The 18075-nt window shown below is 36.4% G+C and overlaps 1 protein-coding gene across 3 annotated transcripts in view; it reads left to right on the top strand.

Annotated features, from left to right (window-relative positions):
- Positions 1–18075, top strand: part of LOC145671093 (uncharacterized) — a 58648-nt gene that overhangs the window by 36117 nt on the left and 4456 nt on the right. For all 3 annotated transcript variants that reach the window (XM_081739852.1, XM_081739850.1, XM_081739851.1), the window contains exon 5: positions 2063–2314. In XM_081739852.1, coding sequence (XP_081595978.1) covers positions 2063–2314 — 252 coding nt within the window. The remainder of the gene's footprint in view (positions 1–2062; positions 2315–18075) is intronic.

Genomic DNA, 18075 nt, shown 5'->3' with positions numbered 1-18075 from the left:
GTAACTTTCCTGCAGGAAATCTTTGTCACCTGATACGGTTATAAGGGAAGATAAAGGTGCATAATATGGACAGAGGAGGGCTAATTGGTGCTGCTTCCAGGAATTCATCATGACTCTCAGTGTAGAGGAAAGATAACCTATTTGTAAGCCAAGAAGAATCAGGTGCAGAGCCACATAAACAAAGCCTATCCTCCAGCATTCTCAGGTTTTGTCATGACGTGAAACAGAAATCCGTATTATTCTCTTCCATTACATCCTGTCAAAAATAAATAAATAAATAAAAATAAAAAATAAAGCCCTGACGCAATCTCAGTTGATTCCTATATATTTGGACTGTTAAAACGACGTTAACATCACTCTCACTGGCAGTGGAAATGGTATAAAATTACTAGGTACTACAACCTAGTTGTTTACAGTGTCGTTTAATAGTCATAATGTTGGTAGTTCGTTAAAATACAAGTAGTGGTGCCACGGCTTTTCATAAAGTAAATACACTTTGAGAACTAGCCAGATATAAACCGAACAGCTCAGTGGTAAAGCCTTCACCTCTGTTGCTAGGGTTCCTGGTTCGATTCCAGCTCGCGCCAAGGTGGGATTTGTGGTGGACAAATACCGTGTGCATAGGTTTAATCAGGGTTCTCACGTTTCCACTTACTTCCTTCATTTCATCACTTCGTTCATTATCGTCCCTGTCTCCCTTAGCCTCGAGGCATAATCGTGGAATGTTCAACTGAAAAGTTTTTTTTTTTTTTTTTTTTTTTTGAGCAAACGTAGGTTCTTTAAAAAAATATTTAAAAAAAACTTCGAAATCATCGTATTGATACTAAAATGAACAGGAAATTTACCCATGACTATACCACGCATACGCTCCCGTGATATGATTGAGTTTTGCATCCCTTTCAGCAGTGAGGCTACATGAGACGTGGAGCTGCAGAGTTACGTGAATACGAACCACATGAGCTCTCACTGGAAATCGAACGTGGACCTTCCGCGCCTGATCCTGCGCCCTGCAGACGTTTGAATCCTTTATGATCTATATGCTGTTCTCTACATGCCAATTACACATCCAGATAGCTTGCTTCTGTAGGTAGGGATATTTCCCTCTATGATGAAGAGAAAGTGGATTTCCTTGTGTGAAGATCTGTGGGAATTAAGGTGGATCTGGTTCAATTTTTTGTACTTGAACCGCCGAGCAGTTTGTGACCAGAGTGGCGCACCTTGTAATGTTCTTGTCAGATTGGGCAACACCTTCGGGCGTCAAGGCATGAATTTGAAGAGAAGTGTAACGACTGCATTGCATTTCGCAAACTGCAGTGCACACAAAACTTAATATTACACTATCTTAAACTCTGGGGTTGTCACACGGTAGGATGAAGAAATAACTTTTAAGTGACAAAATTTCCATATCTGCTCACATTTGCTTACGTGCCCATAGGCTAGTTAATATTCTGGTATTCTTTTGTGAGCATAATATAATGTAAGAGAAAACAATATCAAATATTTTTCGACAAATGGAAGCTTTTTATATAAAAATTAAAAATCTGGCCATTTACTTGACTTTGAAAAACTCTGTATTTACTGCCTCACGAAATATAGCAAACGAAGGCTTACTTTCTTTAGTGTTCTCAGTCATTAGGTGCAAGCCTCATTAATAAAATGTAATTATGCTTGTAAGTAGTAGAATACCATTAAAAGAGAGGTTCGTGGCCACTTTTTTTCCGTATGGAGTATCGAGATTTCATATGGAAAATCAGTTCAGTTGATGATATTCTAATCTAAAGTCGATCCATTTTATTTTCTTTTTAAAGGTTAGTAGTTGGGAAATGGAAGTCTATTTTATTGATTAAATTGTAATGTAATAATCAAATGTTAATCTACGTAGAAAGCAATATGCATTAATTAATGAATGATGTGAAGAAATTAAATATAGAGTTACGTATTTTAAAACTTTGTGTGTTAAGTAATCATAGCTTTACAAATACAAATTTAGTATTCAGTATTTATATTGTAAATTTTGTTTCTGACCTCGGTTTGAATATAAATTCTAATATCTACTTTCCAGCCTACTAGCCCTGTTCCGTCGCAATATGTGTACGCTTCTGCCCCTTCACCAATGACACTCCCAGGTGCCGCTCCACCAGTACTAGCAACGCACAGCCCTGGACCCACGTACTACACATCAGCTCCACTGCCACCCCCTCAACAGGGAATGAATCAAGATATGTATCCATCTTATGGACAACCAAACCAGTCTTTCCAAACAGAAGTCTATGAAACTCCACCATTAGATACTTCAGTCACCCAGTCGTCGGAGGTAAGTTTCTCCAAACAATACATGATTCGTAAGTTATTTACTCATTTGTTTCTAACCTTCATTGATTTTTCACGGAAGAATTTACGAGACGAGTTCAAACGAACTCGTCCGATCTGGATCAAACTTAGCATGGTGATAGACGTTGACCTGCTGTACAAGTCTGTAAAATATTATGTTGTGCATGCTTTCAATTCCCAAGTTATAAGCCATCAAATTTGAGGTTTGGACTGAGTGATTCGCAAAAGAATTCTCTATGCAGTCGATGAAACTCTTCGATCTTGACCGAAACATGACGTGGTTGTAGTTTTTGACAAGCTTAGTACTCATATGTAATATTACGCTGTACTGTACAGGCGTTTAGTTCCGAAATTATGGGGGTATCAAATTTGAGGTTCGATCGTACGAGTTCAACCGAACTCATTCGATCTGAATCATAGTTCGCCTGGTGGTAGATCTAATCTACTATAGAAACGTGTGAAATATTATGGTTTGCAGGATTTTGATTCTCTCGAAATTTAGCAAAACCATATTAATAAAGATTTACTTTAAAAATCAATGAAGGACTTTTTTTTTTTTTTTCGCACAGGGAAACACACTTGTGAAAGTATTGTAATCTAAAGTTCGATTTTATTCAAAAACGTCATTCGTACTAATGTATTTATACGATCTGATATTAAAAGTTCATAAACAAACAACTCTCGCAGTCCATTTTAGTGTCAGACTGCCATAGTTGTACATACATGTATTGATTGCCAAGTTATTATCTAGAATGTAGTTAAATTTGTTTATATAAAATAATTAAGGTACTTACGTGATGGTTGTGATCAAAAGTACACTGAAAATTCTAAGTGAAATCTCTTTACTTGGACTAACGTCTCGTTGTACTAATCTTGAATATTAAGTGTGACTTTATAATAGTGCTTCCTTTTTTTCCTTTCTTCGTATTATCATATAAGTACTTTCTTTTATTTTAATTTTCTTATGATTGTTGTGGGATACATTTATTCTACACATGTCTATTTTGTGTTAGTAATAAAAATTCAGAATGTATTCTATCTTCCTTTCCGTATATTCACCTGATACTAGACTTGGATTAACGTTAATTGTGTTCATTGGTGAAGAGCATGAATTATTTGTATGTAATTAAAATCATACAGTGATTGTGAGTGAGTGAGTGAGTGAGAGAGAGAGAGAGAGAGAGAGAGAGTGAGTGAGTGTGAGAGTGAGAGAGAAAACGAGTGAGAGCGTGTGTTGTGTATATATAATAGAAATCAGATTGTTTTCTTCTTTGCTGTAAGTATTTCAGTTGAAGAACAACGTCAAATATTGTGTGTAGTTTCTAGTATTTTCAAAATATTGTACATTAAAATAATATTGTTAGTATTTTGCCCCTTGTTGCATGTATGTTTATGAATTTTAATTGAGTAGGAGACTATTTTTGTAACAATTAACACCCATTTGCAGGGCTCATAGCAAGTCCCTTTTTTTAAGTAAAAGTTACTTTTTTTTAAGTTGGTCTCTAAAAGTTACTTTTTTGGGAGGTAAAGTGACTTTTCCATGTGATTTTTGTTCTGCATTGGCAGTTTTCTAAGAAAAATATTATAAAAATAAATGGAAAAAGGCCGAAACTTGTTACAGCTTTATTCTCACTTCAGCTTTTATTCTTTCTAAAGCATAGTGGATGGTTGGTGGATGCTTAAGCTCTCAAGGTGGGGTTGAGAACCCTTCTGTGTCTATTCTTTCTTCTATCATAATAGTCTTTTAGTTTTCTCTCGTAATAGTTAACGCTCCGCTCAACATTGTGTGTGTGTTTGTGTAATTCATCATGTTTGTCTTGTGTTACGCTTCTTGTATGTTCTTCTTAAGAGTAGATGATGAATTTGAATATTTCATGGCTTTGAGAACTCTCGATGCTAAGTTCAATATAATGTCTGGGATGAAGAAATTCGGAAATAGGCCAGAACTGGTTCCACTTACTCAGAAGCTTCTTACATCTGCTAAGTCTGCTTACCGTAGCTACAAAGCATACTTAGAAACCCTAAGAAAGAAGGAAGCTCAAAAAGAAGTAAAGAAGAAAAGATGAAACAAAACAACAAACAGAGAGGTGATGCAGAAATTGACAAAGGACAAAAGGGGCATGATGAGATTTTGGTCACTTTTTCGTGTGCTTTCGGTCACTTTTTAACTATTTACAAGAGACCAGACCACTATGAGCTCTGCATTTGGGATAATCTTTAATTCGTAGTTATTTTAAGTACTGGGAAGTTCCTAAAAATACTCTTATTCTCTTTCATCTTATAGTATTGAAAGTAGAAAATGATGTGGACCATTAATAACAGTTTTAAGCCAAGTTACTCTCACTTTTACTGAAAACTGTAGGATTTATACCTTAAGAACTTTTAATTTTCGTAGAGCTGCAGACCTTTATTAAAAACTCGATTCAATTTCTGTGTAAAACTGATTTCATCCCTACAAATTTACTCGGAAGCGAAGATCATATAATACTTCTTATCCTAACATATACATAAATATTAAATTCTTTCTAAACAGAGTTTTTACATGGAAATTACAATTAAATATGCAGAATAACTAGTTATTCAATTTATAAGAACTAATAAGTGATAAACACTCTCAAATTCAGTCGTACTAAAAATTGTGACAGTTTCTAACGTTGGAAAAATTGGATACAAATTATCTCCGAAAAAGAATTTTAATAAAACATACACATTACAGCAAATAAGCTAATAAATTGGTTGGATTGGAGTTGATCGTCACTTTCAGCATCGAAGCTTTGAGATTTAAGTTACCCAATCCAGAAATTAAATTCTAGTAAGAAATTTGTATGTGTATTGGTCGTGCCTTATAACTTTTCTCCGTTGCGAGAATTTAACCTTTCAAATCAAGAAGGCGGTCTTGCAGCTTGCTGAATACTTTCTCTCAAAATTATTTCAAATCCTCATTTTGTGATATGTTTTATACATTTAAGGAATGTTCTGTTTGTTGAAGATATAAACGTTATTACTAAAGTCCTGAACAGGTTGTATCGTCAAAATGAAGAAACACAAATTCTTGATCTGCAAAAAGACTGCAGTAGTTAAGTTTATTCTAAAACCTTTCATCATAACCCTATACCATCACCAAATATAGGTAATAACTGCCTTTCGGTTTATTTCTTTTCTTTCTTTTTTCTTTTTCTTTCGTAATCTAAATTGTCAGTTTGATTCATTATGCAGAATAGGGCCATATTCATCCTGTGATAGAGATTGCATTTCCAAATTACTGTTTTATATCTACACAACTTCGGTATTGGGTATTACATACGAGCCGGCTCGAGTAAAACAATTCTGAAATAATTCAGCTAATTTTCACGAACTTCAGTTAACACAGGCAAGTAGTGGTTTTAATTAACGTCATATTCACTGGAGTAATTATTAAATCTTGACTGAGATCTGGAAATCGTGATTGTATCGTAGCCTTTTTTCATACCGAGAATACTTCTCTTAGTTAAAAGTGCGAGTAGTAATTCGTATTCCTCCTCAAACAGGCTTCATCTCATGTAGCCTTGTTGCTGTAAACTTAAGTCATATTCCTCATTATACCAGCTTAGTCTATTATATACTATAATTAAATAATAAATTAATTGTTGAGCAAAGCAAACCAGTTTTTATTGTAAAACTTATATCTTGTGACAGTTTCGCCAGCTAAACACTAGGCTTAATATATTTAGTTGGCAAAACTGTTACAAGATATCGGTTTTGTAATAAAGTTGCTTTGCTTTGCTCAGCAATTAGTTTATTATTTAATAAAATTAGTCAGTAAGCAAAGGTAACTTATCTTTTGACTCGCTAATACTAGCTACTTGTACATCAAGCTTTTGCATCACCGAATGTATTGAAATTTGGACTTACATGAATTTCTGTTCAGAATAATAATATATAATCAAATCATTAACCATTGTACTGTTTGGCTTAATGCATGTAAGGTATTCGCAAGAGGTAACCTGCTTTTGCTTTGTCCCTGTAATTTTGTATTCCAATTTATTTATGTATTTGCAGTATTTAGTTATTGTTAAGACTAGCTTCTGAATTGTAATAGAGGCTTTTTAAAAACATGACATTCTTCTCTCTTCGTGAATTTTTTTTTTTTTTTTTTTTTTTTTTTTTTTTTCAAAATTCAACTATCTGTACGGGGTCAGGCCTTACTTGTTTTTCATTTATTTATTTTTACATGGGAAATCTTATTGTTCAAGGCGCCAATAGCATATCTGATATTTATCAATAATGTTAAAGTATTTTCATCTTTCTTGTAGTTACAGCTAGTTCGCCACCATGTGAAAGTTATTCGTGCTAATATGCTCGCAAGCAACAATGATTGTTTTCTAATATTACTACTTGAACTCTGAAAAGGAATTGCATTAATAGTAATACCAGATATGTTTTTAATATCATTGTAGAAATATTGTTTTCTGATTGAAGTTAAAAGAAGAAAACTAACATAACCAAAAAAAAAAAACATAAAAACTGTTTCCGCCATATGCGTAACTTAGACTAGAAAGTCAAAATTAATTATGGGAACTTAACTTTTGATTTCATTGTAAAAGTCTTCTTACAGCTTATTCCAGATCAGAAATAACATTTATGTGTCAGATAATTTAATAATATCGACCCACGTATGTAAATTAGAACGCACATTCTTTCTCACTTATTTTATGCAGTTACTTCATTTCGATGGTCTGCAGTATTTTCCGCACGTTTTCGAAACGAACGAAATATGTTTTACGGCCTTCCTTGGAAATTCAACAAGCAAATATGAATACAATTTGTTTTCATGTTCATCTGGAGTTGGTTTATTCCGGTATTCTTGTTTCTTTGCCCACCGATAAAAAATATGACAGGGAATGAAATGCAACACGTTGCATTCCATTCTATGGGCCCTGAACGTCCGTTCTGAAAGACTACTGAGTAAATTCCCAACATCCCAGACAAAATACAAGGGAGCACAGTCTTGCCTAAATACCAGCTCGCGCATCTCTTCCCATGCAGAAATTCTTGACCACACGAACGTCTGTAATATATCCATGTAATTTCAGCATTCTTGACATATCTCGCAAAAGGTAGATTCACAAATACTAGAAGTGACACCGAATCAGACCGTCACATTTTATCTCGTTCTGTATCCTTTTCAACTTCTCTACGAGATCTTCATCTGCCCAATTGTGATTTTTAATGTCTGTTAACGAATTTCTCCTTTATGCAACACAGCTTCATTGCTTCAAAGAATATTTTCTTACAGGTGCTCTTCCTTCCATTCAAGTATCGTAACACAGAATTACGTACTTGTTATAATTTTCCGAAAATAATTCAGACATAATGAAACTTCCACGGTCGGAAGTGTAATTCTTCTCGGGAAACAATACGCATAGTATGGCATGTTTTACACTTTTCTTTTGCTGCGTATTTGTGGATTTGAAAAGACTTCGATCGAGACATCTCCTTTAATGTTTTCAGTCTTCCCCAGACCGTAATGTTGAAAGCTTACCAGTTCTCTGGATATCCAATACACCACCGGTGGTCACTAACTTTCTGTAATAGTATATTGATTCCTTCATCGTTGTTTCACTTGGACACAGAGTGATATATCTCATCACTTGCAGCAATTTCAGTTCTGCCCGAGCTAACTAGCAGTGTCTCATATTTGAAACAGTTAAATATTTAAAATGTGAAACAAATTTTAAAGGGCAAAATTAATCATGTAAATGATACAATTAGTTAAGATAATTTCGTTGTGATGTCTGTATAACTTCGCGAGATGCAAATATTTTCAATAGAAATTACTTACTACTCAACCTTAAGTTACTAAGTTCAAACTTTTTTTTTTTAAGGACCGATTATTAACATTTTTGTTAGAGGTGAAAGTCAGTTTATTGCATTTTAGTGTTTTGTCTTAGGGTGCAGTTCTGAATATAGTTCCAAAATTATTTAAAATTTTATAATAACTATTGAAGATAATCGGGATTCTTCTAACAATATCAGTAATCCTTTACCTGTTACTAGAGATGACATCAATAAAGACTGCAGGTCCATAAATGCTGATATCTCCCATGTAAGCAACGCATCAGGATCAAAATTTAGCCAAAAAAAATCAAACCCAAAATGATACCGCTTTAAACAAAAGCATTGAATTTTCAAACAGGCCTAACGAGACTACCTGTAAGCGTGGTAACAAATTGTGTGTTAGTTTGAAAGGCCTAGCAATTCATAATAGCAGGTGCCATTATGGAATCAATAAAACCAAACCATGCTCGCTTTCACGGAAGTCACAATCATCCATTGATAATGTCGAGTACCTAAGAAAAATGTTGATCTCCAAATGCAATAAGCTTCTAGCAAGATTAAAGTCTTCTACTCCCATGTTACGCAGGGTACCTCGAGGGGCTAGAGCTACAGTGGCAGACTCTCTGTGCGAGGTATTGCAACAGATAGTACATACAAACAACTCAGAAGCTTGAGTGGATCTCTTCTTTTTTCCTTACGTAACACTGTGCGTTCCATCAAAAGCTGCCAAAGTGAATAATTTAACATCATGGGTTGAACAAAGAGTGCAATGTTCTGATTCTCGCTGCGAAGCCCTTCCTAACCACAGTAAAAAATTCTTTAAAGCTCGACGACCAGCAAATTCCACTTTTAACATCAAGAGTGCCGAGAACAAATTAGTAGACGGTGATGTCCGCAGCGCAGTACGGCTTCTCATCTCAGAAGATACTATAGCTTCTCCGAGTAGAACTGTATTAGAAGCATTAAAAGAGAAACATCCGGCTCACAGCCACCCTTTTGAACCTCCCGATCTCATTGAGCCCAGTATTGTAGCGCTTAGAGTATCAGCTGACGAGTTAACGAAGGCACTTAAATCTTTCCCTCCGGGTCATCAGGAGGTATGGACAATCTCCGTCCTTCAATATTAAAGGACCTCCTACTATCCCAAGACTGCAAAGCTAAAGACCACCTGACTAACACCATCTGTGATATTCTTCACCTGATTATTTCGGGTGATGTGCCCACGGAAATTAGACCTATTTTCTTTGGAGCATCACTAATAGCTTTGAGGAAGAAAAGTGGTGGCATTCGTCTCTTCGCAGTAGGCAATGTGTAGAGGAGATTGTCAGCCAAAATCATTTGCCATAGAATTAGAGAACCTCTAACATTTTCTATCCCCACACCAACTAGGAGTATGCGTCCCACATGAAGCAGAAGCAGCAGTTCACGCTGCTCGTATGTACTACTATTTTCCACACCATCAGGAGAAAGTTTCTGAAGATAGACTTTAGAAACGCATTTAACGACTTGAATCGTGATTCTATGCTCATACAGGTAAAAAACAGTTTTCCGTCAATTTATCGATACGTCCATCAGTGTTACTCGCAACCGAGCAACTTATACTTAGGAGACGAGATAATCCTCTCTCAGCGTGGCGTACAGCAAGGCGACCTTCTTGGCCCTGGTGTGTTCGCACTAACTTTACAATCCATCGTTACCAGTATCAATACGTAACTGAACATATGGTATTTGGATGACGGGACTGTAGCTGGAGACAAGGATACAGTACTAGAGACATTAGAAATGATCCATAGACAGGCTAAGGAGATCGGATTGCAAATGAATTTCTCCAAATGTGAGGTCAGCTTTCTCGGAGTCTCCAATGAGGAGGTTAATAACCTCTTCAATCTGTTTGACGAAGCCGCGCCTGGGATTCAAAGAATTTCGACAGATAACGCCAGCTTACTAAGAGTAGCATTATCTAATGAGGCAAGACGAACAATACTAAAAGACAAAATTTCTAAATTAGAATTCTTCTTTACACGTCTTTCCTTGATTTCAGCATACACTGCCTTTTACCTACTACGCGCCTCATTGTCCATGCCAAGGCTGCTATACTTTCTTCTCTGTGCTCCATCTTGGCGGGATGCTGATCTTCTGGAATGCTATGACAACACCTTAAAAGCCGGCCTAGAATCTATCCTGAATTGCTCACTCAACAATAACTCTTGGTTGCAGGCGTCCCTCCCTGTTAACCACGGAAGTCTTGGCATTCGCCGCGCCATGGACCTGGCTATTTCATCCTTTCTGTCTTCATTCTGTGGCGCTAAGCCATTGATCGAGACCATTCTCCAACAAGATCTTAACCTTGTAACGGATTCAGATGTCAACGACAGCATTTCTAAGTGGTCATTTATGGTGGGATCAGATCCCCCTGATCTTGATAAGAGAGGATTACAATCCTCTTGGGGCGATCCCCTTATAAATCATCACTTTTTTTCTCTACTTCAGTCATCCGATAACCCAGAAGACAAGACCAAACTCCTAGCTACATCATCTCCTGAAGCAGGCGCCTTTAGGATTGCTATCCCATCGCCTTCTTTAGGATTGCATATTCCCAATGACAGTTTTCGAATTTCCAGTGCACTGCGTTTGGAATGTCCTGTCTGTAGAATTGTCGTAAACAAGAAGGGCCTTCGGACTCTCCTGTGCCAATAGTGCGGGCAGACATTCACGCCACTCCAGCGTCAGCGACATTATCATGAGGGCACTAATTTCAGCAGGCGTTCCTTTTATGCGCGAACCGTTGGGATGCAGTCGTGCAGACGGTAAGAGGCCAGATGGTATGACCCTAATACCGTGGAAGAAAGGAAAGCACTTCTATGGGATTTTACTTGTTCCGATACCTTCGCCCCATCAAATCTACATTCTTCTTCAGCACAAGCTGGCAACGTGGCTAGTCGCCGTGAAACAGAAAAACGCAAGAAGTACAGCATTTACTTGACAAATATCATTTTGTCACTATAGCTATAGAATCATGTGGTTCCTGGGGTCCCGAAGGTCTTAACTTTATAAAAGAAGTCGGACACCGCATTTATTTATCGTCAGGAGACGCTAGAGCAACCTCTTTTCTACTGCAACGCATCAGTATGGCAGTACAAAGAGGGAACGTTGCATCAGTTTTGGGAACGCTACCCTCTGGTAAGGAACTGGAGATCTTTTTTCTGTAATCATCTCGGCGAAAGTTTGCAAGTGCTGTTGAAAAGCGTATCACAATAATGTATATTATTTGATAATTATATTCTCCATAGTTTCTATTATCATACTTTCAGAATTTCTTAAGGAAAATTATTTAAAAGAAAATTACAGCTAAAGTGGATTGCAACGTGTTACAATATGTACATTTATAACTGAAAACTTTAACACTATAAAGAAAATAATGCGTTCCAAAATAATATAATAATGAAAATCATGAGTTTGTATGATGATAAAATTGAACTAATATAATGTGTTTGTTTGTTATATAATGTTTCATCTAAAATTAACGTAGTTTTTATTCGTAACTTATGGATATTTCTGTATGTATGTGTGTGTGTCACATTGAATTATTAATTTGTAAAGTTAAGTAAAACAAGAAAGGTCGTAAGGTTGTCCACTATAATACAAAAGTATGCAGAAACTACTTAATAGTTTCGTTCTTAAATAAATAATAAATCATTTTGCTTAAAAGGCTAAACCTGGAAATCTTTACTATATCTGATAAAAATTTTTCGAAGTAATCAAATTCTCTATCAGTGATAAAATTCGCACGGACGAGGCCATCACTTTGCGAACGGAGGGAATCACTTTTGCCTTCTTTGGGGAAGGGGAGGAGGGGTGCTTCCATTGTTTGGATTGTTGTTTTGTTTCTGGCTGGTAATGGTATACCCAACCCTCGTCCATAGTGATGAATCGATAGAGAAAGCCGTCGACATTACGTTCTAACAGTTTCAAATTGTCCACGGATAGGAGGTACCGAGTTTGTTTTTATTCGGGGTTAGAAAACGTAGGACCCATCGAGCAGAAACTTTCATTAAACCAAGCTCATTCTTCAGAATATGATCTGTTCGCTCTTGTGATATGCTTAGCCTGTCTGCTATCTGTCGAGTTGACTATCGGCGATTTTCCGTGATCGTATCGAGTACCAGGCCAATGTTTTCCGTAGTGGTAGCACTTGGTCTCCCAGATCTCGGCTCCTTTTTAACACTCCTCTACCATGCTTGAATTGCTGCATCATCTTTTGATGGTGGCATATGAAGGGGCAGATTCATCTACGGTATTGACGATATCCTGGTGGATCTCAGACGTCGACATTCCTTTGGATTGCAGTTATTTGATGACTGACCTGTACTCGATTTTTTCCCCCCATTTTCCCAAGTTCTGCCATCTCACTCACTTCAAGAGCCTGTAAAAGTCAAAAGAAAGTACTTAGACCCAAGAGCTTGATACATATTAATATCAAAGGTTGTACTATTCTAATGCAAATAATTATTCTATTCTAGATTCTCATTTTCTATATTAGGCTCGAAACTTTTCAGTCACCCTTCGTAAAAAAAAGGAAGAAAATTTGGCCATCCCATATATATATATATATATATATATATATATATATATATAATATATAAAATATATACTGCTACGTAGTAGGTTGTATCTATTATTTGATTCTAAAGATGACACACATAGTACTACTACTTGTAAAGCCAGAATTTGAATCTTCGCACTTCTACACATATTCTGATAATGATAAGCTAACTTTAAACGTTAGTAACAGCTGTAACATATGCAGTTGCGTGCTTATGTAAATTTACCCAGGTCTACGTAAAGTGTCATTGTAAATTTTAGTTGTGTGTATAAATGTAAAGGAATTTTATTTTAGGTAAAAGTTATTTCATTGTTTTTTGAGTTCTTATTGTTCTAAGCAAATACGCGTTAGGATGTAATTGCTGTTATCGTTTTTAAAAATTTGCTTTAACAATGGGAAGATTTCCTTTTCTTTATCATTATTATACTGAAAAGATCCCTTCCTTTTATTTGCATATGGGATCTGCATGAGTCTGTCACAACTAGAAACCGTTTCAGGTGTTCGGATTTGTGTCTTAAGAAAAACACACATATTTTCTTCATACAAATTGTGGCAATAATGTTAATAATTTGCTAAGTAGTATAGTGGCCTCTTGTACATGTATGAGACCTGGGCATCCTTTCGACATTAAACCCGGGGTAACTTGTACTTGGAGATAAAATTAACGAAAATATGCGTCGTAGTGAATGAACATTACTTGTTTTTAAAATTAGGTAGTTAGAACTATATTCTGAATTGACCGTATATTTTCAGTGTTTGATAGCGATATTAGCGTACAGAAAATAATACTTTGTGCTTTTTTTTTCATGTAATATACTAAATACTAGCGCTAAATATAAAGTTAACGGAGCGAAGTGTACTTCACCATCAGCAGGTGTGTAATCATTTTAGAACTTACTTTTACTTTGAATAATTTTAGCATCATCATACAGGGTGATTAGTAGAGGTAATTAATGGATTTTTGAGTCAAAAATAATACTTGCTTGGAGCATAGAAATAATAGGAAATGTAGACAGCATTCTTCATTCATTTAGAAATCAGTTTAATGGAGAATCTCGGTGAGAACTTAGCACGAATTAATGCTTTGGTAGTGTTTCTATATGATAAATAAATCCATAGTTTTCCAAGTACATTACACTCGTTTAACTTCGTTATTCAGTGTTGTTAAATTATGTATCGGATTGATAAGTAACGCACAACTTCCTTTTGACGAGATATCATGTTGATCTGGGACGTGAAAATTGTAGTAGTTGTTGTTTGAAGTTCGTACTGCAGTCGGCAATTATTGGAGTAAGTATACCTATAGCGCCTTATGAAGAATGAGACCCATGTGTTCATCTTTTGTGAACAAAACCTAAGCGGAATGCACAGGAAAATTGTATGCGTGTATGGGTAATACTGTATGGACCATAGCAACATCTCCAGACGGTGCAAATTTTTCGAAGCGGGTTATATCTAATAACAGCATCAAGCAAACAGAATGTCACTGCCATTGGATATTTCGTAATGATAGGCAAATCCATTTTCGAACATTTCAGCATTTCGTAGGGTAGTATATGGCACGATGAAGAAATTCTTGGCTGGCCAACGTTTCAATACCGATGATTAAGTCTGAGCGACTGAGTATACAGATGACTATACTATACTATACTATGAACAGCCACTTGTACAATTTGCGGCATAGAAATCGTTACACAAATTTTAAGTCCAAATTAATAACACTCTTGCCCCGTTTTCTTATGCATCCAGAAATACACGACTCAATCGATTAGTTGCTTCTAGTATTGAATCCAACTCCTCCCCCACCTTCACCTCCTTGTCTAAAGCAGTGTGTCTGACGTAGTACACTCTTTCCATTCAGCTGAAAAAGAAACAGGAATCAAGTTTACAACGTTATAGCTTTAAAACAGTCTTTTCCATTCGTTTGTTCTGAAATATTTTTAAGAGCCCAAATTTAAAAAAAAAAAGTCTCACAATGTTCCCAGAGCTTCATAAATACCTTTAGTTTCATTCTTTCCTGTCTTTAAAGACTGCAAGCTAGTAAGATGCTCCCTAAGAAATTGCCAATAAGGGCAGTAGGTTTTGTGCTTCCTAAAGTCTGTAATGCACGCACAGAGCTCTAAAATATCTACTGACAGAAATGAGTGTTATTCAATGATTCATTTAATTTCTTTTCAGTAATTGCAAGCAAATGTTCCAGGGGCGTCATTTGGCAAGACAGGAGGGTGTAATTCCCCCTCCCTTGAGCTTCATAAATACGTATTGTTTGATCAATGTATAGTAATACACTAATAACAAGTGAAAATCTCATGTCGGCGGACAATTCCCCCCCTCCCGAATAAAATATAAAAGACACTGCTTTTAGCAAACCTATAGAGTTACGATAGCACATTGCTAGAGAGATTACATTTGCTTTCAAGAGTCGAAGGTTTGATCTCAAGCCATATGAGTTCCTGGGCGACATTGAGAGAGAGAGAGAGAGAGGTTGATTCAAGTGTGGAGACAGAGAGGGATGATTTATACACAGATTTAGAATTGGGAAAAAAATGATCGGACAGCATTCGTATTATGACGAAAATTGTGATTTTGTAGAACAGAAGGGAAGGTTTCGAACTGAGAGGATCACATTAGGCAGTTGTCGAATTAAGGTGGAGAACTCTTTTTAGAGCATCAGATGATTACGAAGGGAGAGAAAGATCTTGAGAACTGAGGAATTAAGAATTTAAAAAATCTGCAGCTTCCGAGACGGGTTTCGAACCACGAACCTTGTAGTTATCGAACCATGACTTTATCCATTCTGCTACGGAGAATATGTACTCGTTCAGTTATTATGTTTCCTTTAGCTACGTTGAAAGCTAACTTAATGGGATATTCCAAAACTTCGACTCGTTGGATGCGCCGTTCAGATAGGACGTAAACCTCTTGTAACCTGGAGTGCCGTTGCTCCAGGGAGGCATCACTAACTGATCACTCCCTAATATCGTCACTGCTTTGCAGGGGCGTAGATAGGAATTTATTTCAGCGATCGAAAGCTTGACAGGAATTTATTTCAGCGATTGAGGGCATATTTTACTAAAATGTCTATCATCTCTAAAATTAGATATAATTTACAGAAAAGTAGTAGTGATTTCGTGGGGGCAGGAGCTCTGGATTGCCAAGTCGTGCATCCTGTGTATGTCCCTGCTGCTCTGAATTATCATAAGCTCCTCTTCAAATGTAAGACATAAAATGTAAATAATAAACGTATACCATAGAATACAATATAAATAGAAAATATGTTATAACTAAGAAATAGAAAATAATTATAAATTAAAGTTGAAGGAAAAGATTTTTTTTTAAGCAATCATACTTGAAAGTAAAATATACATTTAAAACAATTTTGCATTTGTGCAGGGCTACAAACAAGTGAGGAGTGCCATGTAATAACAATTATATTTGAAAATAATTTCGAATTAAACTAGCTGTGACTACATCACTTCATAATTGAACTTGTAGAATGCACAGTATGAGCATAGCTCAAAGAAAATAATCAATAAGAATGGTCTTGATTCGAAGCTTGGACCATCCACGTAGGAGTAATTTACGTTAACCATTCACCTAACAGACAATGACGCAAAGGGTTTGGCACTACTTTATCTGATGGTTCTATCAAATGTAGCTTAATTAACACAATTAGTAACAAATTGTACTGCTTTTAAAAGTGTCCTGAACAAGGGGAAGTTCATTATGCACATTGTACTTAAGTTACAAGAGGTTTACGTCCTATCTGAATGGCGCATCCACCGAGTCGAGTTTTGGAATATCCCATTAAGTTAGCTTTCAACGTAGCTAAAGGAAACATAATAACTGAACGAGTACATATTCTCCGTAGCAGAATGGATAAAGTCATGGTTCGATAACTACAAGGTTCGTGGTTCGAAACCCGTCTCGGAAGCTGCAGATTTTTTAAATTCTTAATTCCTCAGTTCTCAAGATCTTTCTCTCCCTTCGTAATCATCTGATGTTCTAAAAAGAGTTCTCCACCTTAATTCGACAACTGCCTAATGTGATCCTCTCAGTTCGAAACCTTCCCTTCTGTTCTACAAAATCACAATTTTCGTCATAATACGAATGCTGTCCGATCATTTTTTCCCCAATTCTAAATCTGTGTATAAATCATCCCTCTCTGTCTCCACACTTGAATCAACCTCTCTCTCTCTCTCTCTCTCTCTCTCTCTCTCTCTCTCTCTCTCTCTCTCACTCAATGTCGCCCAGGAACTCATATGGCTTGAGATCAAACCTTCGACTCTTGAAAGCAAATGTAATCTCTCTAGCAATGTGCTATCGTAACTCTATAGGTTTGCTAAAAGCAGTGTCTTTTATATTTTATTCGGGAGGGGGGGAATTGTCCGCCGACATGAGATTTTCACTTGTTATTAGTGTATTACTATACATTGATCAAACAATACGTATTTATGAAGCTCGGGAGTGGGAATTACACCCTCCTGTCTTGCCAAATGACGCCCCTGGAACATTTGCTTGCAATTGCTGAAAAGAAATTAAATGAATCATTGAATAACACTCATTTCTGTCAGTAGATATTTTAGAGCTCTGTGCGTGCATTACAGACTTTAGGAAGCACAAAACCTACTGCCCTTATTGGCAATTTCTTAGGGAGCATCTTACTAGCTTGCAGTCTTTAAAGACAGGAAAGAATGAAACTAAAGGTATTTATGAAGCTCTGGGAACATTGTGTGACTTTTTTTAAATTTGGGCTCTTGAAAATATTTCAGAACAAACGAATGGAAAAGACTGTTTTAAAGCTATAACGTTGCAAATTTGATTCCTGTTTCTTTTTCAGCTGAATGGAAAGAGTGTACTACGTCAGACACACTGCTTTAGACAAGGAGGTGAAGGTGGGGGAGGAGTTGGATTCAATACTAGAAGCAACTAATCGATTGAGACCAGTGTATTTCTGGATGCATAAGAAAACGGGGCAAGAGTTTGTTATTAATTTGGACTTAAAATTTGTGTAACGATTTCTATGGCGCGAACTACCATGATGAGAGGACTACGTTGAGAGACTTGGTGGCTATGTTGAAAAGTAGCCTTAATGTACCATTTGACATGATGAGGTACGGACATTGCGTTGTTTTCAGTGTATTCAAGTGGGTTCTCAAGATGACCTGTGACCTTGATCTGACCGTCACTTCTGATCTTGACGCTTGATTGACGCATATTTGGTCGGCTTGCGTCATAGAATCATACCATACAGCTTTTTCTTTGTTATCACTTCGATTTACGTTTTTTCAGTCTGTTTCAGAATTTAACATTGGAATCCCATA

This window comes from Thermobia domestica, chromosome 15 (genome assembly GCF_964235325.1).
Source record: "Thermobia domestica chromosome 15, izTheDome1.hap1.1, whole genome shotgun sequence".
In the NCBI taxonomy this organism is placed as follows: domain Eukaryota; kingdom Metazoa; phylum Arthropoda; class Insecta; order Zygentoma; family Lepismatidae; genus Thermobia; species Thermobia domestica.
Note: the sequence above shows the minus strand (reverse complement) of the source record. Positions and strands in the feature narration are given on the sequence as shown.